Source organism: Sciurus carolinensis, chromosome 15, assembly GCF_902686445.1.
Source record: "Sciurus carolinensis chromosome 15, mSciCar1.2, whole genome shotgun sequence".
NCBI lineage: Eukaryota > Metazoa > Chordata > Mammalia > Rodentia > Sciuridae > Sciurus > Sciurus carolinensis.
The window spans coordinates 373,671-394,543 of record NC_062227.1 but is presented as its reverse complement, the minus strand read 5'-3'; the positions used below and the strand labels follow the sequence as shown (position 1 = coordinate 394,543).

Genomic DNA, 20,873 nt, shown 5'->3' with positions numbered 1-20,873 from the left:
ATTTTGACCTTTATGTTCCCTTTTTATGAATTGTATGTCAGATAAATTTGGGTAAAACTCGAATTCCACCGTTTAGTGGATGTTTGATAAAGTATCATTAAAAGATGAAAAGTGTTACTCCTCTCATCAGTTATTATGGGTTTTATACATAAGATATGAAAATCTCTTAGAGTGATATTTATATATTTCCAGTGATCCAAAAGGATTGTTGTTTCTCCTTGCTGTTATGATGAAATGCATAAATCTCTTAAAATATTCAAATTCAAATTCATCAATGGAGTTTTCCTTTATTATTCTACTTCATTGCTCTTCAAGGGCTTTCCTTGGATTATTGGCATTGGAACCACTGGAGGGCTTGCTGTGTGCTCAGGAAGCCGTATCATGTTCCAGAACTGCTGAATCATTGTGTTTTTTTGTAAAATTTCTAATTCGTTTGTACATGTTAAAATTTGAGAAGCATTCTTCGAACTCAGTGTAACTCTCATTTGAGAATGATACGTGATTTATCTTATACAAACATAGAAGTTAAAATGTATATTCTTGTGTTAATGCCTTAGTTTTACATTTTATTTTAGAGCCATTTAGCATGTTCTTTTTAGTGGTATATATTCCTTTTGCTTATGTCATCTTCTTTCCTCAGAGTTAGATACTAGAGTATCTCACTGTTTAAAAGTGTATTGTTGAGTAACCGAGGTCAGTTGCTGTGAGAGCCAGTTCTAACATCTCAACAGATAAGAACTGTCAGTGATCACATGGTCGGTATGCTACTCATACACTTATCTTTTTCCAGGAACCGTTGACCTTCAGGGATGTTATCGTTGATTTCTCTCAAGAGGAATGGGACTGCCTGGAGCCCCTGCAGCAGAGTTTGTATAGAGACGTGATGTTAGAAAACTACAGGAACCTTTTCTTCCTGGGTGAGCATGACTTCCCTCAGAATTCACATTCACTATCGGTGTGAAACCTCCTTCCTTTGCAGATGAACTCTTGGAAGCTGCTCCGAATGAGTGTTTTAGGTACACACTTTCAGAGGAGGTTGGGCATTTGTTAGTATAGACAGGAAAGTAGTCATGATACTTCCCTTCGGATGAACTTCTTTCTCAAGGTGGTAAACATTCTTCACTTTAGATCAGTGGTAGTTACAGCAGTTCTGTGGTATAAAATACTGTGACCTCTATCTTAAAGTCCATTTATTCCCTTATCTTTCATTCATTTCCTTTACTTTTTAAGGTACTTATTAGTGTCCTGCATTTGTGTGTAAGAGTGGCTCCTTCTTTGCATGGTCACACTTGGTGGCTGCAGTCTGCTCCATTTCAGTCCCTCTGTTTCCTCCCCTCTCCCCCCGTCCCCCACCTCTGCTCCGGGAGTCTTCCTCCTGGTTGCCTCTTTGTTCTTTTACTAGTGCATCAGAGTTCAGTCTCATAGTTGGTCATTGTTGCATGATCATACACGTATGCAGTTTGGTTTGTTCCATTTCAGTTCATGGTGCCTCCTCTCTCTCCCTCTCCCCTCCTCTCTCCCCTCCTCTCGTCCTAGTCCCCTGCCTCTATTCTACCTACCTTCTATTCACTTATCAGCTTATTTTTAATTGGTGATTTATAGATAGACATAAAGGAGGAATTCCCTGTGCTATATCTGCACACACACGTAACAGAACACTGTCAGATTCTTTGCACATTTTCCTTTTCTGTCCCCCTTTCCTCCCCTCGCTCTTCCTCTGCCTCACTGGTCTTCCCTTCTCCTTCACGTTATGGGACTCCTCCTTTCTCCTTGCTTTGTCCTAGTTTCTGCATATGAAGGAAAATATTTGACCCTTGACTTTCTGGGTCTGACTTATTTTACTTAGCATGAGATTCTGTTTCCATCCATTTACCAGCAAATACCATAAATTCTTTCTTCTTTGTGGCTGAGTAAAGAACATGTGTGTATATGTTTTATAGATACCACATTTTCTTAATCATTTATCTGTTGGAGGCACCAGGGCTGGTTTTATAACTTGACTGTTCTGAATTGTGCTGCTGTAAGCTCTGATGTGCCTCTGTCACTAGAGTACACCGATTTTCCTGGGATAGTGGGGTCATTTGGTGCTTCCAGTCCTAGTTTTTGAGAAATCTGTGGTGCTTTCTGGGGTGGTTATACTGATTTGCAGCCCCACCAATCGCGTATAAGCGCACCTTTTCCCTGCGTCCTCACCGGCAGTTTTCTTCATGGTTTCCATTTTGACTAGAATGGGATGAAATCTCCTTATAGTTTTGATTTACATTTCCCAGTTGCTGGGAAAACTGATCATTTTATCGTAATTATTGATTATTTACATTTCTTTTGAGAATTGTCTATTTAGGGTTTTGTTTTGTTTTGGTTTGGTTTTGGGGTTTTTGGTTTTTTTTGTTTTTTTTGCTTATTTATTGATTGGGTTATTGCTTTTTGGTATTAGCAGCTTTTTGAGTTCTTTATATATTCTGGATATTAATTCCCTCTGAGGAGTACCTTGCAAAGATTTTCTCTCATTTCATAGACTCAATCATTTACTTTGCTCTGCAGGAGCTTTTTAATTTGATTCCATTCAATTTATTGACTCTTGATCTCCCCCTCCCCCTGCCCTCTACTGGGAATTGAGCCAGTGGTGCTTTTGTGATCAAGCACATCCCCAGCCCATTTTACTTTTTTAAATTTTGAGGCAGGGTCTGGCTGTGTTGCAGACAGAAATAATTTGACTTCTTTTCCTCTTTGTAACATTTATCTTAGTTTCTCTGGCTGGAGTTTTAAGAACTATATTGACTAGGAGTGGTGAAAGTGGACATCCCTGTCTTGTTCCCAATTTTAGATGAAATACTTTCAGTTTCTCCTTTCAGTAGGATATTGGCTTTGGGTTTGCCACATATAGCCTTTATAATGTTGAGATAAGTTCCTTCTATCCCTAGTTTTTTTCAGCATTTTTAACATGAATGGATTTTATCAAAGGCCTTTTCGGCATATATGGAGATAATTACATGATTCTTGGCCTTAATTCCCTTTTTGTGGTGAATTATATTTATTGATTCATGTATTGATTTGTGAACCAAGCTTGTACCCCTGGGATAAAACCAGCTTGATCATGGCATACTGTCTTCTTGTTGTGTTTTTAATGTGGTTTGCTAATATTTTGTTAAGGATTTCTGCATGTATGTACCTCAGGGATGTTGGTCTGTAGTTTTCTCTCTTCCAGTTGTCTTTGTCTGGTTTTGGTATGAGGCCTACCAAGGATTGAACCCAGGCGCACTTAGTCACTGAGCTATGTCCCCAGCTCATTGTATTTTTTATTTTGAGACTTGGAATTGCTAAGTCTGAGGCTGGCTTTGAATTTATGATCCTCTTGCCTCAGCCTCTTGAGCTACTGGAATTATAGGTGTGCACCACCATGCTAGCATTTGGATCTTGTTTTTAATCCGTTCTGCCCACCTGTGACTCTTTTTTGCTGAGTTGAGACCATTTGCATTCATTGTTGTTATGGATAGTTGTTTGCTATATCCTGCTGTTATGTTTTGTTTCTTATATTTAATTTGCTCTTTATTTTCATTGAGGTAGTTTCTCTTCTAGTTAGCTTTATCTATTTGGGTAAGTCTGCATTTGTTTTTGGGTTCTTCGGTATGTAGTACACCTTTAAGTATTTTTTGTTGTGCTGCTTAGTGATTGTGACTATTTTAGTTTATCCTTATGAAAGTTTTTTTTCTTCATCAGTTCTGAAAATACCTTTGCTGAATATAGCAATCTTGGCTGGTATTTTTTTCTTTTAAAGCTGGGACTGTCTCACTCCAGGCTCTCCTTTATTTTAAGATCTTGTTTAAGAAGTCAGAAATGAGCCTTATTGTTTTGCGTGTAAGTGTAAACTGATGTTTTTCTCTTCAACTTTTAATATTTTTCCTTATTTTCTGTATTAGGCATTTTGATCATGATGTTTGTTGAAGAGGTTCTTTTATGATCTTGTCTATTTAGGATTTATGTGTTTTTTAGAAGACTTTTTTTTTTTTTTTTTTTTTTTTTTTCAGTGCTGGGGATCGAACCCAGGGCCTTGTGCTTCCAAGGCAAGCACTCTACCGACTGAGCTATCTCCCCAGCCCCTTATGTGTTTTTTATACGCGGCTGTCTTTATTCTAAGATGAGGAAAGTTTTCTGCTTCATCTCACCAAAGCAGTTCTTAATGCCTTTACCCAGTATCTCTGTGTTCTTTTCCATTCCAGTGACTCTGCTTCAGTCTCATGGTGTTTTCCCAGAGTTCTTATGTAGTCTGATCATGGTCTTTTACTTTTTCCCCCTTAATTGAATACTGACTATTCAAGTTCACATACCCTGTCCTCAGGGTCTGAAGTTCTTTTTGCCACCCAGTGTAATCTGTTGGTGATGCTTTCAAGTGAATTTTTGATTTGATTCCTAGTGCCTTTTATTTCCAGGATTTGGGAAATGGTCTTTCACCTGTATTTGCTCTCTTCATTCGTTCCTTGGATCTACTTTTAGTTCATTAAACAATTTGATAATCAGTTTTTTTATAGTTCTGGAATTTTGTTCCCTTCTTATCTGTGGGTTCCTTTGCTGGATGATGGTGAATTGGGTGGGACTGGGGTGGGGCAGGTGGGGCGTCGCCTGTTTCCTCCTACTATGGGGGGGGGGTCTTGGACTTCTGCATGATCAAGATGTGTCCCTCTTGCATTCCTCTTTTGACATGTGTCCTTTGGTGTGTAGTTATCTTTTTTCCCTAGGGACCTCTGACTGGTTTTGCCCCACCCCTTTGTTTTTGCTGTATGATTAAATGTCTAAGAATGAGACCTAAGGCCTCCCCCTCTGGTTGTTCCTACTTGGGCTCTGGTTGTTGGTTTGGGGTTTTTTTCTTCCCTCTTTTATATGTTGAGCTATGGTTGAGTTTTGAGTGGGGCTAGTTCATGTGGGGAGTGAGGTTTGTTATTAGCTGGCTCAGTTGTACAGGTTGCTCAGCAGCAGAATCTGCTCTATGAACTTAACGTGTCCCAGGCATTTCCTAGCTCCTCTTAGAGAAAGGAGAAGCAAGGAGTAGCGAAAATGTTAGCTACCAATGTGCAGCCGTAAGACAAATGTTCAGTGTCTGCTTCCTCATCTACAGACATTAGCTGCTGTCTACTGTGTTTTCTGCTGTATTAATAATCACAACAGGAATGGGACTGGAATAGCAAACCATACAGTTCTGTTAGGTAGGAGATACTAAAGTGAAGCAGACTGGGTAGGAAGGTAGGAGAAAGCTTGAAATATTCAATAGTGAATAGGAGAAGCAGGGACAGGAGCAGAAGAGAGCTATAAAGATGGAGGAGTGAAAAATAACTACAAGTAATCAGAAAAAGAGAATGTTGTAACAGGAAAATTTGTCTATTAGTGGGGAAAGAGTGAACAAAAACCAAGGTGTAAGCAACCAAAAATAAGATTAAAACTATTCAAAACTACAAAAAAATTTACCACACTAAAGTTAAACCTAGACTAAATGATAAATGAGTGAAAAAACAAGCAATTAAAATGAAAGAAGAGTTATATAAATACATACACATATGTTTTCAGACCTATCAATGCATCAAGGACACAGATCGGAAAAAGTAAAATAACAGGAAAAGGTAGGATTGGAAAAATTGTTAATGAGGAGAAGGGTTTGTGTGTTGGGTGACCAGGTTTGGTGCCTGGGTGTTCACTGCTCCTACTGCTGTGCCTTTTTTAAGTTGCAGATGGACACGACACCTTTATTGTTGAAGTGTGTTTCTCTGTGGTGCTGAGGATGGAGCCCAGTGCCAGCGGTGGCTCTCGTGCCTCCTCTCGCACACAGGACGAGTAGCCCGGGCTGGCGACAGGTGCACTGGCACATGGGGCTGGCGTGGGGCTTTGTGGGAGCTTCGCTAGGTGAGGCTGTGCTGGGCGGCCCTCGGAATCGTGGTGGGTGTTGGAGGTCCTGCCCGCACCCTGTGCTGGAGTCTGGGTCTCGGGCACTTTTGAAGTGAGAGGCCTGGTCCCCGCAGACCTGGAGGCAAGTACCTCGGTGCGTCTGGTTACTGAGGCCCTCCCGTGTTCTCGAGGCCAGCTGCAAAAGGGCGTCTCTGCCTGTGTCCCAGACGGGATCACCTAGGCGCAGCGCGGGTCTCAGTCTCCAGGCAGCTCTGGACCCACAGCCAGCAGCTGCGGGGTCACACTAGTCACTTCCTTTATGGCTTGGGGATTTTCTGCAGCAGCTTGAGAATGGCTCCCGCACCGCAGGCCTCTGCCCTGGGACTGAGGGGCTTTGTTGCTTTTCACTCAGCAACTTCCCCCACACTCGGGTTAGTTAGGATCGGCCTCCCTCTCTTTTCCACAGTTTCTAAGCTGATTTAAATCTCTGCACTTTCCTGTCTTTCTTCCTGTTCTCCCCACCCCTCAGCAAGGGGCTGGTGCATCTCTGACATACCATTTTTCATATTATGTTCAAAGCGTCTGACTCTGTCCCTCTGATTAATTTACTCTTCAAGTTTTGATCTCATTGACTTCCCTCGTCCCCTGCCTCACTGTGATGCAGTGTTCCTGTTGAGTAAGTCCTGTGTCGAGGGCAGTGCTGGGCAGTGCACTCTTCTCATCCACCATCTTTGGTGGATTTCTTTACTTTTGATAGTTGGAAGTCAAGTGCAGGATCTGCAGATTCAAAGCGCTTCCTAAGCATTCTAATGGGTCTGTCAAGAAACAACATTTGAAAAAAATATTTTCTAGGCTCTTTTATTAAACCTTTTTCTAATGAGCATGGTTCTAGGATAGAAACATTGGTAGTTACTTTCCATTTTCTGGTTGAGAGGTCTTGCTGTCTAAGCCATCCCTGGCCACCTTCTGGAGCAAAGGAAAGAGCCATCAGATTTGAATAGGGAAGAGTAGGCTTGTATGTACCCAGTCAAATAGAAGTGGATGAAGCAGAGGGCAGCTGAGAGATCCCGTGTCCTGGGGAGAGCCACGCTTTAAAGGGTGAAGCTATAATCCAATAAAAACGTTTTTTCAGAAACCTAGGTTTATTTCTCTTTGTGTCATAGAAGGACATGTTCTGCTCTGTCTTCATCATGATTTAAAATTCTTTAAAATGCCTTGCATTCTAGTGATTTCCCCCAGGACATTCAGAGTAACAGCCGAAGTACTCCCCTCCGCCTGTGAGGGTTTGCATGATCTGGCAATTCTTCATTGTTCTTTGGGGTCTCCAGAAAGTGTGCACATTTCTGAATATGTTCAGGTTGAGCAATTGTAACATCTTAACGGTATAAATCAGTTTCTCTGATATGATTTATATATTCATTCAGATTTTCTCATCAGCATTATTTATGAATGCTTATAATGGATTTTCTGTGAGACTTTTCTGCCAAATTAATGAATGTCAGTGATTCAAATGCCTGCTCTTTATGGGTACATTGTCAGAGTTAAAACTTGAACATATATAGGATTTTTATAATATGATTATTCAGAATTTTTGGGGTTAAAGTTTCTCTTTTTCATGATTCCTTTTTTGTGTTCCATTTTTAGAGAAGTTTCTATGTTGTAGATTGAATTTCCTTATGTTTGTTAATAATGTTTTTATTCATTTATTTTTGTCTTTATTTTTGGCCAACCCAGGGCTTTGTAAATGCCAGGCAAATGATTTGCCACTGAGCTACATCCCAGCCCTTATTTTTTTACCCATATATTATGATCAGGTGGAGATTTTAATTATTTCACACTTTAAGGTGAAATTAAAATACGCATAAACCGTGTGCCTGTTGTCACTGAGATTATATATGCTTTTATTTGCTTATATAAAATATTGTCCATGTTTCATTTATGATTTGTATATTGTATCTCAATTGATTCCTTGTCCTGTATAGGTGCGTATTTGTGGAAATTATCTCAGTTTTATCAAGTAAGTACGTGGACACGTGCACATGCTGAAGATGGAACCTGGGGTGCTGTGGGACCGAGCCACGTCCCCAGCCCCATTTTATCTTCATTTCGAGACAGGTTCCTGCTAAGGGTTGAGGCTGGCCTCTCATTTGCAGTTGTCCTGCCTTGGCCTTCCTGGGGGCTGGCATCGCTGGCATGTGCGCTGTCTATATTGTGATGCATCTGTTTTATTTTTTTGTCCAGGAACAAATTCTGTTTTATGTAGTTTTTCAAATTTTAATTGTGATCTAAATGACATAAAATAAAGCTTACTGGTTTTTGTTTTTGATTGTGGTTTTGGTATCAGGGATTTAACGCAGGGGTGCTTAACCACTGAGCCACATCCCCAGCCCTTTTTATTTTTTATTTAAAGACAGGGTCTTGCTAAGTTGATAAAGACCTCTCACTAAGTTGCTGAGGCTGGCTTTGAATTTGCAGCCCTCCTGCTTCAGTGTCCTGAGCCTCTGGGTTGACAGTCCTGTGCCACTGCGTCTGGCTTAGATGATATCTTTTTACAGTGGAAAGGTATTTCATAGTTTCTACATTCTACATTGCCTTCATCCACTCATGTTAAGGGACCTTTGGTTTACTTCTTCCTGTTGGCTCTATTGAATGATCATTGGTATCAAAGTATATCTTTATTTGCCCACATATGTGAGGATTTATTACTATACATTCTGCTCTGTTCCATTTGTCTATTTGTGTGACTTTATGTCAGTTTTAAACTATTATTATAGTTTCAAATATGTTTTTTAAATTAGGGAATCATGATTTTTCCAAGTTTATTTGTGTTTTGAATGTTTTTTATTTGTTTTTGGACCCTTGAGATTCCATACAATTTTTAAAAATTCTGTTTCTGTATAAAATAATATTGGGATTTTGATAGCTATTATAAAGTGTCTCTAGATCCCTTTGGGTAGTACAGATATCTTTTAATTTTATCTTCCAGTTCTTAAACAAGACCATCTTCAAGAGTCTATTCTTTAATTGCCACCTGTTACTATGTGTGGGCACTTCCATTTTTTATTTCTAATTTTATTTTTATATTTATTAATGTTTGTTTTGTGTTTTTAAATTGGTCTATCCAGAATATTTCATGAACTATTAAGAAGATTGACTCTAAGTCTAATTGCTACGTAATAATTTTTGAAGTTTTCTAATTCCTGATTACCATTGTGTCTGGTTTTAGCTTTCATTACAGTAAGTGGGGATTGGTTTCTCCTCGTATTATTGTGTTGCTTTCTGTTTCTTTAATTTGCTCAAATTTGCTTTCTATATTTGAAAAGTGCGAGGCGAGTTACAGACGTGTTTACTGTTTTTGTAGTGTCTTAGAGAAAGGTCCCTTTTATTATATGATATTCTACTGTGTTTTGTGAAAGTTTTTTCACTTAAAATGTATTTTATTTCATATAACTTTTATTTTAGATCTGTTTTACTCAATATAATTATTGCCACCTCTGTTTTATTTAATTTGCTTTTTCATTAAATATCCTTTTCATCCTTTCGCTTTTACTCTCTGTGACCTTAGACCTTAAATAGCCTAGAAGTTACGTAAGAGCAAATACATTTTAAGTGAAAACACTTTGATAAGAGACAAAGAAAAATATAAAGGTAAAAGGGACCACCTTTAGGATACTACAAAAATAGTTAAGTATATGTGTAATTCATTAGTCTTGGACAATATAGAAAGCCAGACCGAGAGAGTGAAAAATGACATTCAAAGCAGCCAGCTGGCTATTTGGGGGTTAAACCAGTTAGTCACCTTATGTGTACTGATCGGTGGCTAATAATAATTCACTTACACTTAAATGTATTACTTAAATATGTTACTCTTGCCATTTTTAAGTTGTTTGTTATAGTGCTTTTTCTACTTTGCTTTAATTTGTGGTTCATTGAGTTTTACAGTGACATGTTTTGGTTTCTCCCCTCATTCCCTTTATATCTTCTATTCTTATTTATTTTTTTCATTATATTGGGATTATACCACTTTAAGCTTATGGGATATTTTGAAGTGATAACAAGTCAGTGACAATTCTGTGTAAAAATCATTGTCTTTAAATGTTCTCTTAGTGTTAGGTTATTGAGGTCACAGCTATTTTGGAATGGCATGTGCCGTAACAGAGGTGCGATGATTTTGTGCTTTTGTCTTTTAAATTCTGAAGCAAAATCAAGTGTTTTATGCACCACCATTACAGTTCTTTAGAATCCTACGCTTTTTTTTTTTTCCTCAGAAAGCTTTAAAATTTCAAATTACTCGTATTGCTGTGTAGATTTATTTTATTTCCAATGGGAAGGATTCCCTTTAGTATATCTTGTAAGGTCTAGTGGTAAGGAACCTTTTGAGCATTTGCATATCTTAAAAGTCTTTATTTTCACCTTTGAAGGATTATATTTCTTGGTGTAATATTTGTGGTTCCTGTTTTGTTTCATTACCCCCTTTGACTGCATCCCCCTATTCTTTTCTGGAAATCTTCTGCTAAGACATACACTAAAACATATAGTATTATATACAGGTGACACCCTCTTTTCTGTTGGTCCTCTCAAAATTTTCTGACTTTGAAACTTTGATTATAATGTGCTTTATATTCAATCTTTTGCTTTATTCTAGAAATCATTGAAATTCCTAAAGTTGGATATCTGTTGTTTTCCTCATATTTCTAATTTCTCAAACTTAAAAAAAATATTTTTAGTTATAGATGGACATAGTACTTTTAATTATTTTTATGTGGTGCTGAGGATCAAACCCAGTGCCTCACATGTGTTAGGCAAGTTCTGTACCATTGAGTCACAACCCAGCCCTCAAACATTATTTCTTAAGGAATTCTATTACACAGTTTCTACTTACTTATGTTGAAAATTTTTTGTCTGAATTGCATTCTTTTTTTGTTGCTGTCATTTCTGTTTAGTTTTTTAAATATCTTTCAAATGGCTATTTAGTGTTCTTTTAGTAGTTCATAATTGTCAGTTTCCTAATGGTCAGTTCCTATTGTTTTATTTTGTTACTTTGATTGAGCCATCTTTCACTTTTTCTTTGTGTTCCTGTTATTTTTCACTGGACATTTTCCACTTGAAACCAGCCAGCAGATTATGGAAGTCAATTTGGAAATGAGTATGACAGTTACTAAGTAAATAAAAAATAGGCCAGATGTAATGACACATGTCTGTAATCCTAGCTAGTTGGGAGGCTGAGACTAGAGGTTGCAAATTTGAGATGAGTCTTGGCAGCTAATGAAACCTGGCCTCAAAAAAAAATTATATGTGCATATATTTTAATTTCTGTACATGCATGTATATTATATATACATATACACTTTAAAAAGTGGGGACTGAAAATAGAGCTCAGTGTAAAGCAGCTCTGGGTTTGATCACAAATATCCTCTCCCCCACCCTCCACCTGCAAAAAAAAGAAAAAAGAAAAGAAATAAGGCAGAAGGTCAGTTTCTGCATCAATGGACTCACGTGCAATCTGAGAAAGTAGGACCCAAATTTCATATAAAATGTGGTTCCAGGGCCTGGAACTTAGGGGGCTGCTGTAATGTTAGTCACAGGGTGCGCGATTTCATCTTAATGAGTGTAAGGAGGTCAAGAGTTCTGCGGTACAAAAGGTGAGTGCTATTGTATTTTTCTCTGAGGAGTGATGCCCAGGGGTACTTCACCACGAGCCTACTACGTCCCCAGCCTGCTTATTTATTTATTTATTTAGAGACAGTCTCGGTTAGTTACCAAGGCTGGTCTTGAACTAACAGTCCTCTTGCCTCAGCTGCTTGAGTCACTGCATTACAACTGTGCACCACCATGGCTGGGTAGTTTAGTGTGTGCTTTAGTAAATGCTACTAGGATGGATGTAAAGCTTTCTAAGAATAAAAATGCTGATTATACAAAATAATGCATGTGTTAGTTAGGTTTAGTCATTTTACCTTTAAAACATATACTTGAAAACATCATGATATATAAAGGTTAATTTTTCAGTGAAATCAATAAACAGCAAAAGTTAAAACAATTGTAAAGCGAGTCTTTGTGGTTGATCTATGGGTTGACTTCATCTAGGTGGTACTGATGTCTGCTGTGCGAGATGGTTGCTGCCTCAATTTTGTTTTCAGGATATTTCTCTAGAAGTGTACATGTATTTTTCCCATCATAAAGGTTTGTCCATATCTCTTAAGAGCCCAATGATTCTTCTGCTCTATTGCATTTCTGTGGTACTGTCACCCCAAATCTACCTATGATCTCCAGGTCTCTGTTTAGACAGAAACCAGTTTTTAGAAAGCCCCCAAGAAAGCCAGAAATATTTGCATGCTTCTCTCTTCCCTTTTCCTACTGAGAGAGAAGGTGTTGCTGGTTTTCCCTCATTGCACGTGCTCTAGCTGAGTGGTGTGGTTCCTTCCTCTCCGGCGTGCCTCTTCAGTGGTGGGCTCATCTGCAGTGGTTGAACTCTCAGGTGGTCTTGAAGGTTCTTGCTCATCAGTTCCGTCAGTGTGTGCTTGTCAAGTCCATGTACTTCTGGGATAAGGATAACCACGGATTTACTGTGCTGCTCCCCAGTGATTCCCCACCTTCGTGTAATTTCATATATTTGCAAATTATTCTCACCAGTCTAGAAAGTGAAATAATTGGTTATTTTTTATTTCTTTCAGCTATATATTCTCATCAAGTCCAAGACTTTTTGCCAGAGCAGGGATTAAAACATTTATTTGAAAAAGTGATCAAGGGAAGATATGGAACCCATGGCGTTGAAAATTTACACCTTAGGAAAGATGGGGAAGGTGTCAGAGAGAGTGAAGGTCCGAAACCGTGTCATGGTGAACGTAGCAAATGTCTGGTGACTGTCCATAATGAAAACTTCAGTGTCAGCAGACTCCACGAACACGCAACATCTCAGAAAGCAGCTCACTCCGTCCCCGTCACCTTTGAGGACCTCGGTGTGTTCTTAAATGTGTATCCACAGCCGTTTTTGAACCATACCTTCCCTCTGAAAGGAAACTTGGAAAACCTGAAATGGAGTCTGTCCCAAGCTTCAGTTAACAACATGAACAATTTCAGTTGCAGCATTGGTTTAAACTTTTACTCAAACATTTGTATAGATAAGAGATTTAGAAATAAAGAACAGATTTCTGAATGTGACCACTTTGAGTGTCACTTCACAAAAAGTCTGCTATTTTGCAATCAACAAACAGTTCTTCCTTGTGCCAAAACATACAATTTTAATAAAGGTGGGGAGGTTCATTCTTCCCCATTATTGCTTAATGAAAATTCAGATAAAGATACTTGGAAAGTCCTGTATGTTTATAATAAAACCTCCAAGACCTTTAGCCAACTCTCTACCCTACGTAACTATCAGTATATTTATATTGGTGGAAAAAATTTTGAATGCAGTGAAACTCATGAAAATATTAACTTTGGTTCAAATCCTGGAAAAAACCCTTGCGTTCATTTTACAAAGAACCTCGGCAAAGTTAGTAAACGTGGGAAAGTCTGTCATCAGAGCTCAAAAGTTAGTATCCATTCAGATACCCATATTGAAGACAAACCTTACAAATGCAAAGAATGTGAAAGGACTTCGAAGAAAATGTCAAGCCTTACTCAACACAGAAGAATTCATACTGGAGAGGAACCCTACAAACTTAAAGAATGTGTCAAAGCTTTCAATCAAAGCTCAAACCGTATTAGTCATCAGAGAATTCAAAATGGAGTGAAGCCCTACAAATGTAAAGACTGTGGAAAAGCATTTAATATAAGCTCACACCTTATTAAACACCAGAGAATTCATACTGGAGAGAAGCCCTACAAATGTAAAGACTGTGGCAAAGCTTTTAACCAAACCTCAACCCTTACTCAACACCGGATGATTCACACTGGAGAGAAACCCTACGAGTGCAAAGAATGTGGCAAAGCCTTTAATCGAAACTCAAACCTTACTCAACACCGGAGGATCCATACTGGAGAGAGACCATACAAATGCAAGAAATGTGGCAAAGCTTTTAAGGAATGTTCACACCTTATTAAACACCAGAGAATTCATACTGGGGAGAAGCCCTATAAGTGTAAAGAATGTGGCAAACCCTTTAAAGACTGTTCAGCCCTTACTCAACACCAGAGGATCCACACTGGAGAGAAACCCTACAAATGCAAAGAATGTGGCAAAGCCTTTAATCGAAACTCAAACCTTACTCAACACCAGAGGATCCATACTGGAGAGAGACCATACAAATGCAAGAAATGTGGCAAAGCTTTTAAGGATTGTTCACACCTCATTCAGCACCACAGGATTCACACTGGGGAGAAGCCCTACAAGTGTAAAGAATGTGGCAAAGCTTTCAAGCAAATTGCAACGCTTACTCAACACCAGAAGATTCATAGTGGAGAGAGACCGTACAAATGTAACGAATGTGGCAAAGCCTTTAGGGATTCTCTAACACTTACTCAACACCACTGGATTCATACTGGACAGAAACCCTACAAATGCAAAGAATGTGGCATGACTTTTATTCGGACCTCACACCTTAATAAGCACCAGAAAATTCATACTGGAGAGAAGCCCTTTGAGTGTCAGGAATGTGGCAAAGCTTTTAAACGAAGTTCACACCTTACTCAGCACCAGAGAATTCATACTGGAGAGAAGCCCTACAAATGTAAGGACTGTGGCAAAGCTTTTACTCAAAACTCAAACCTTATTGGTCACCAGAGAATTCATACTGGAGAGAAGCCCTACAAATGTAAAGACTGTGGCAAAGCATTTAATATAAACTCACACCTCATTAGTCACCGGAGAATTCATACCGGGGAGAGGCCCTACAAATGTAAAGAATGTGGCAAAGCATTTAATCAAACATCAACCCTTACTCAGCATCAGAGGATCCACACGGGAGAGAAGCCCTACAAATGCAAAAAGTGTGGCAAAGCCTTCAAGTCTTGTCCAACCCTTACTCGACACCACAGGACTCACACTGGAGAGGACCACTCCAAATGAAGAGATGCTGAGTGCTTAATCAGATCTGAGTCCTCCTCAGCCTCGGGATTCGTGCTGGAGAGGGACCGCACAGCGTGGGGACGTGGCAACCCCTGGAGTCGTTCAGCCTGCCCGACACCAGAGAATGCACAGCAAGAGCAGTGCTGAAGAGGTGATGCACCATGACTGTCGGGGTTTCACACGTTCTTCAACATCAGGAAACTCCATCGTGTCAGAACCTCGTGGACAAAGTGTCTGGAAAGTCCAAAACATATGCCTTAGATGCGGCAAAATGTTTATGATGGAGATCAAATCTTGACAAATGAAAAAATTATAGCAAATTCTTTATATCTAGATGTATATGAGAATTATTAATAGAGAAAAATCCTGTAAAAACAGATATGTGGCGTTGCCTTTAACTGTTGATGAAAATTTACGGAACATCATTAGTTGATGTGATAGAAATAAATCCTCAGATATCAGAATAGTGATAGTGCATCTCTAAAAAGATATCAACTTACAAAGATTACGTAAGTATATTCATTCGTGAATGTTGAAGAAATTATAATTCTCACTTAGAAATTATATCAGAAGACTCATTAATGAAATTTTCCATCTGTATTTTTCTGAAGACTGTGATGGAATTTGAAATAGTTAACGTTCATGCATAATATTAATAAAGTGTTTCAAGTAAAGTGAATGCTTCTCAACGTGTTAACACTGTTCTGTTGAGTCAGGTGTTATTCTGCCAGGCTTAAAAGAATTTTACTTTCCTAAAGGTTATAGGTAACAGGTAATAAAAGATATTATTTGGTATAAATGGTCATTACACCATTTAGGCAGTGTAATTAAGCTTCAAATTGTGTGGCAAGTATTATCACAAGTTATATTTTAAATAGTTCTCCTTTTTATAATTAGTTGTACATTTAGGATGTTATGGGAGAGAGAGAAATGCCAATAAGTCCAGATTTCTGTATCTTCAGTTTTACCCTATAGTATTTTTTCCACATGTCACTTCCGGGTATCAACAAAACACAAACATTGGTTTGATTGAAGTTGACTCAACTGTACAAATGTTCTAATCTTATGGTGAATCTCATGGTAAGAGCACCTGAAAGCACCAACTGTGTGCAAGTGTTCTCTTTAGAAAAGGGAAACAACTGAAAGAATTTCAAGATTGGTGATGATTTACTAGTAACCTGGAAACTTCAGGTACCTGAAAAAAAAAATTCATTTTAAATACACTGATCTCATTTCTCCAAAGTGTCATCGTTCGTGTTTTATAATCTCAGGCCAGTTCTGACTTTTCTCCCTTCATTTTTTCTCATTCTACACTTAACATAAGACTGACTTGTTTGAATGTGATGAAACACCTCTTGATCTCCTGCTCAGGGATTTTAAGAATGATTATTGGAACATTTAGTGTTATTTAGAAACAGTTTAAAGATACAATGAGCATGTTAACATACATTTTATTTTATCAGCATATTCCATTATTTCCCTCTCAATGGGAGAATGCTTGGTCCTTGTAATTTTCTTTTCTTTTTAGTTTGTTATGTTACATCATAAAATTTAGTGGATTCACTGAGCCAGTTTGTTTTAGATTAAAACTAAGTGGAATGCATAGCATAACCTTCACAGTTTTCCACAGTGGCTGCACAAATTTGCAACTACGAACAGCGCATAAGTCTTTTTCTTGCACATCTGCATGAACGTTCATTATTTATTTCCTCTTGGAAAACAGCTGTTCTGACTGTAGTGAGGTGGCATCTCACTGTGGCCTTGATTTGCATGTCCCTGAAGGCTCATCATTTCAGCATTTTATCAGCCATTTGGATCGTTTCGGAAGAGTGTCTGGTCAGATAGTTGCCCACTTTTAGATTGGATCACATGTTTTTTTAGTGTACCAGTTTTAGTTTTTTTGCATGTTCTGTGTATTATTCATACACTGCATGAGTGTCAGACGTTTTGTGAGTCATCTCTCCACTCTTTTAGTTGTTTTCTTTGCTCTGCACAGCCTTTTTGGTTTGTGATCCCATTTGTTTATTTCTGTGTTTGTCTTTGATGCTTTTAGGGTCATATAAAAAAATCTTTGCCCATACCATAAGTCTTGAAGTGTTTCCCCTATTGTATCCTGTATTTTCAGTGATTAAGGTAATGTATTGGGAGTCAGGTGCAGTGGTGCAAACCTGTAATCCCAGTGACTGCAGAGGCTGAGGCAGGAGGATGGAGTTCCAGCCAGCCTCAGCAACTTAGTGAGGCCCTAAGCAACTCAGACCCTGTCTAAATATTACAGAGGGCTGCGATGTGGCTTGGTGGTTAAGCACCCAGGGTTCAATCCCCGCTACAAAAAAAAAAAAGGGAAAAAAAGGTAATGTATTGGGGTCTTTGATTCATTTTGAGTTGATTTTAGACAATGAGAGATAAAGGTCCAGTTTGATTGATTACTGAAGGTGTAATATAAAGATTGGGAATTGGTAAGTACAGTCTTCCAGTTTTGTACTTTTTTGAAGAGTACTGAGTATACACGATTCCCTTTACATCAATATTAATCAGTGGATCACATTTAAAATTCAGCAAAATGACAGGTGGAAATTTTGATGGGTTTGCATTGATGTGTGCATCTTACTGAGATTTGCCATTTTAACATTAAATCTTACAAATATGGGATGCTTTTCTATTTACTTAATTCCTTTTCAGAAAGTTTTTTTTTTAGTTGTAGATGAAAACAACTGTTAGTTTTTGTGTTGCTGAGGACTGAACCCAGGGCCTCACATGTGTCAAGTGAGCGCTCTGCTACCAAGCAGCGACCCCAGCCCTTACTTAGTTCTTTTAAAAATCTTTCAGTGGGATGCTTAGTGTCCAGTGACTGGCAGGTTTTTCATAAAATTTTCATAGACTTATTGCTGAATATCTTAGTTATTGATACTGTCATAATTTACTGAAGTTGAATTATTCTTTGTGTATTCTTGGATTCTGCAGCTGTGCTGCACTTTTTTTTTAGTTCATTTGTGAAATCCTGATGGTTTTCTAAACACAAAGCCGTTTACTCTGCTAATATCTCACCTGGATGTCATTTATGGTTTCTTTGATTACTGATCCAATCTCTTATTATAGGTATCTACTCCCTTTTTAAGTCAGTTTTCATAATTTTGTTTTTAAGAATTTGCCATGTCATCTAGATTATCTCAGCTATTGACATAAGGTTGTTCACAGTATTCTCTTGAAATTATTTTTGTGTGAATTCAGTATTGATGTCCCCAGTTTTATTTAAATTTGACAATTTGAGTCTTCTCTATTTTCCTGGTTAGTCTAACAGTCAATTTTATCAATCTTTACAGGAACCAATTATTTTTCAGTGATTCTGTTTTCCGTTCTCTAATTTTTCTTTTTATCTCTGCCCAGGTCTTAATTATGTTCACCTTCTGCTGGCTTTGGATTTAGCTTAGACTTTTCCTTAAAGTGTAGATGTAAGTTGTTCATTTACCTTTTATAATGTAAGGTTTTATAGCTATAAATTTTTTTTCTCACCTTGTTGGAATATTACCTTTTTCATTCAGCTTAAAGTATTTTCTAATTTTACTTTAATTTCTTCTTTATGTTGTTTAATTTCCACATATGTTCTAATTTTGTAGTTTTCCTTTTGTTATTTTCTCCTGGCTTCTTTTATTATGACCACAAAAGATGTGTAGTCTGATCTCAGTCTCTGTTTATTGGCACTTAAAATGTTCTGAGACCCAAATATGCCCCATCTGGGCTGTTCCAGGAGTGTTTGGAAAAACTGCGCACTCTGCCGCTGGACCAGCCCTCCGCAGCTCGCGTCGTTCTGCTTGGCTGATCCCGTTCAGCCTTTCTTGTAAAATCGGTCATTTTTCTAGTGACTGCCCTTGTTGAAGTGGGGCTCTACTGTATCCATGCTTTTTCATAGGATTCCTTTTCCTTGATTCCGATAGTTTCATACGTGTGACTCTTGGTAGGTGTTTAAGTGTTCACGACCATCACATCTTGAGAGGTCTGCCATTTTGCTAATGTGTGACTGACTCTCTTCTCCAGCAGCTTTTTTCTCTAGAGCATTTTGTCTGCTGTTCCCCAAGCTGTTCCAACTGCCTCATGCCAGTTATTTGTGTAGCACTTTCATTCTCATCCTATTTGTGTTTTTAAATCTAAAGTGAATCTTTTATGCACAGCTGGATCTTTTTTATGTAGCACTAGATTAAATCCAGGGGTGCTTTACCACTGAGCTACATCCCCAGCTTTTAGTTTATTATTTATTTGTGTTCTTTTAAAATTTTTTTTAAGAAATATTTTTAGTTGTCGATAGACCTTTAATTTACTTACTTATGTATGGTGCTGAGGATGGAAGCCGGGCCTCGCACGTGCCAGGCAAGCGCTCTTCCACTCAGCCCCAACCCTGTTTGTTTACTTACTTTGGAGACGGCACTGCTGAGCTGGTGAAGTGTGCACGCGTCCTTTCTCGGCCTCCTGAGTTGCTGGGATTACAAGTGTGTTCTACCACATCCTGCTTGGTCCATTTGTGCATTATTTGAGTTTAAAATAATACTGATGGAAAAACACTGCAAACCAGCCAGCTGTCGAGTCATGCCACATGTAGCACTTTCTCCCGTTGGTGCCGTAGCAAAAATAAAATGGGAACAGGTGTCAATAGACACAGGTGCCTTTGCTGTCTTCCAGATTCTTGTACACGTGGAACATCTATCTGCCAAATATGACTTGGTTTTAGGCCTGGAGGCTTTCTCTCAGTTGATAAGACCACCAGGTGAATAACACCTTGAGAGCATCGATTAACTCTGGTATGAACCTGTTCTCTAGTGAGATGGACTTTTTTGTGCCAACTAGAAGCATTTTGGTGGTACAGGCATGTGGTGCTTGAGCTAAGGAATAAGGTGACATACATTTTATTGATGAAACAAGATGACCTGTGACATCGATAACCTTCTAAAGGTCCTGGAAGACCTGAATGAGCTGGAATATGACCTGTAAAGCCTGGGTAATGTTGTGTAGTATTTTGTAAAGATTTAAAAAGCGGAAAGGATCTGTCAGAGTTGTCATGCCCATGGAGGCTGTTCTAATTTATTCCTGCATGAGCACTGTCATTGTGAATATTGACAGGTTCTGATGGAAGGTGTTGCAGGGCAAATACAGCTTGTGTTTTAGCACGTTGTGCAGGGGAAATTTGTCTGATGAACTAGACTTTCTGTTATGAAACCTGGACCTCCTTGAACTGGACCCATCAGTAAAAACGGTTGAAGTCTGAGAAATTGGTTTAGTACGAACACTTTAAGGGAAAACAAAAGTAGTCATAGAAACAAACTAAAACTTCATTAGCAGGGTAATGACTTTGGCCAGAAAAATTAGCAAGTGTGATCTGCCAACTTGTGGAATTTTGCCAAAACCAAACTTGTGCAGTAGTAAAAAGAACTGCAGTGAGGGAAGGCTCTAGTCCTGAGAGCCGCCAGGCTCGATGTCAAGCTTTGCAATTAATTGGGCAACTAAGTCATGAAATGGCATTAAGGATTTAGAAGGAGAACTCGGCAGGTGGAGATTTTATAGTTCCTGTCTCTTGCCAAAGAACTCCCTTGGGGTTATGCATAGTCGGAGGAAGTAGTACTTAAATAGGTCTCTTTAGATCAACCCTGGTGAGTTGGGCTGCTTCAAGAGCAGACTCTACGCGAGTCCGCGCAGCTTTGCTTCTGGAGTAAGTTGCCGAGGATAAGATGGAGGTGGCTTTCCTTTGAGGATATTGAACAAAGGCCCCAACTCTGCTGTAATTTTAAAGAAGGATGTAACCAATTAGTGTCACCCACCCAGAAGTTTCTGGAAGTCACCGAGGGTACATAAGGTGTCTAATTGTAATTTGAAGCCGCTGGGGACGAACTGTGTGCCCTTCAGTCAGACTTCCAGGATATCGAAACAGGAGTCTTGAACCTTTTCTGGAGCTGTACATGACCCACGTGTGGTAAGAATGTGCAAGTCCACGAGGGCTTCCTGGTGCTCGAGC

At 38.7% G+C, this 20,873-nt stretch overlaps 1 protein-coding gene across 1 annotated transcript in view; it reads left to right on the top strand.

Annotated features, from left to right (window-relative positions):
• The window catches only part of LOC124965197 (zinc finger protein 345-like), a 36,241-nt gene extending 20,037 nt beyond the window's left edge, over positions 1-16,204 (top strand). The window contains exons 2-3 of the mRNA XM_047525885.1: positions 791-917; positions 12,543-16,204. Coding sequence (XP_047381841.1) covers positions 791-917; positions 12,543-14,875 — 2,460 coding nt within the window. The 3' untranslated portion in view covers positions 14,876-16,204. The remainder of the gene's footprint in view (positions 1-790; positions 918-12,542) is intronic.
• The last annotated feature ends 4,669 nt before the right edge of the window (positions 16,205-20,873 follow it).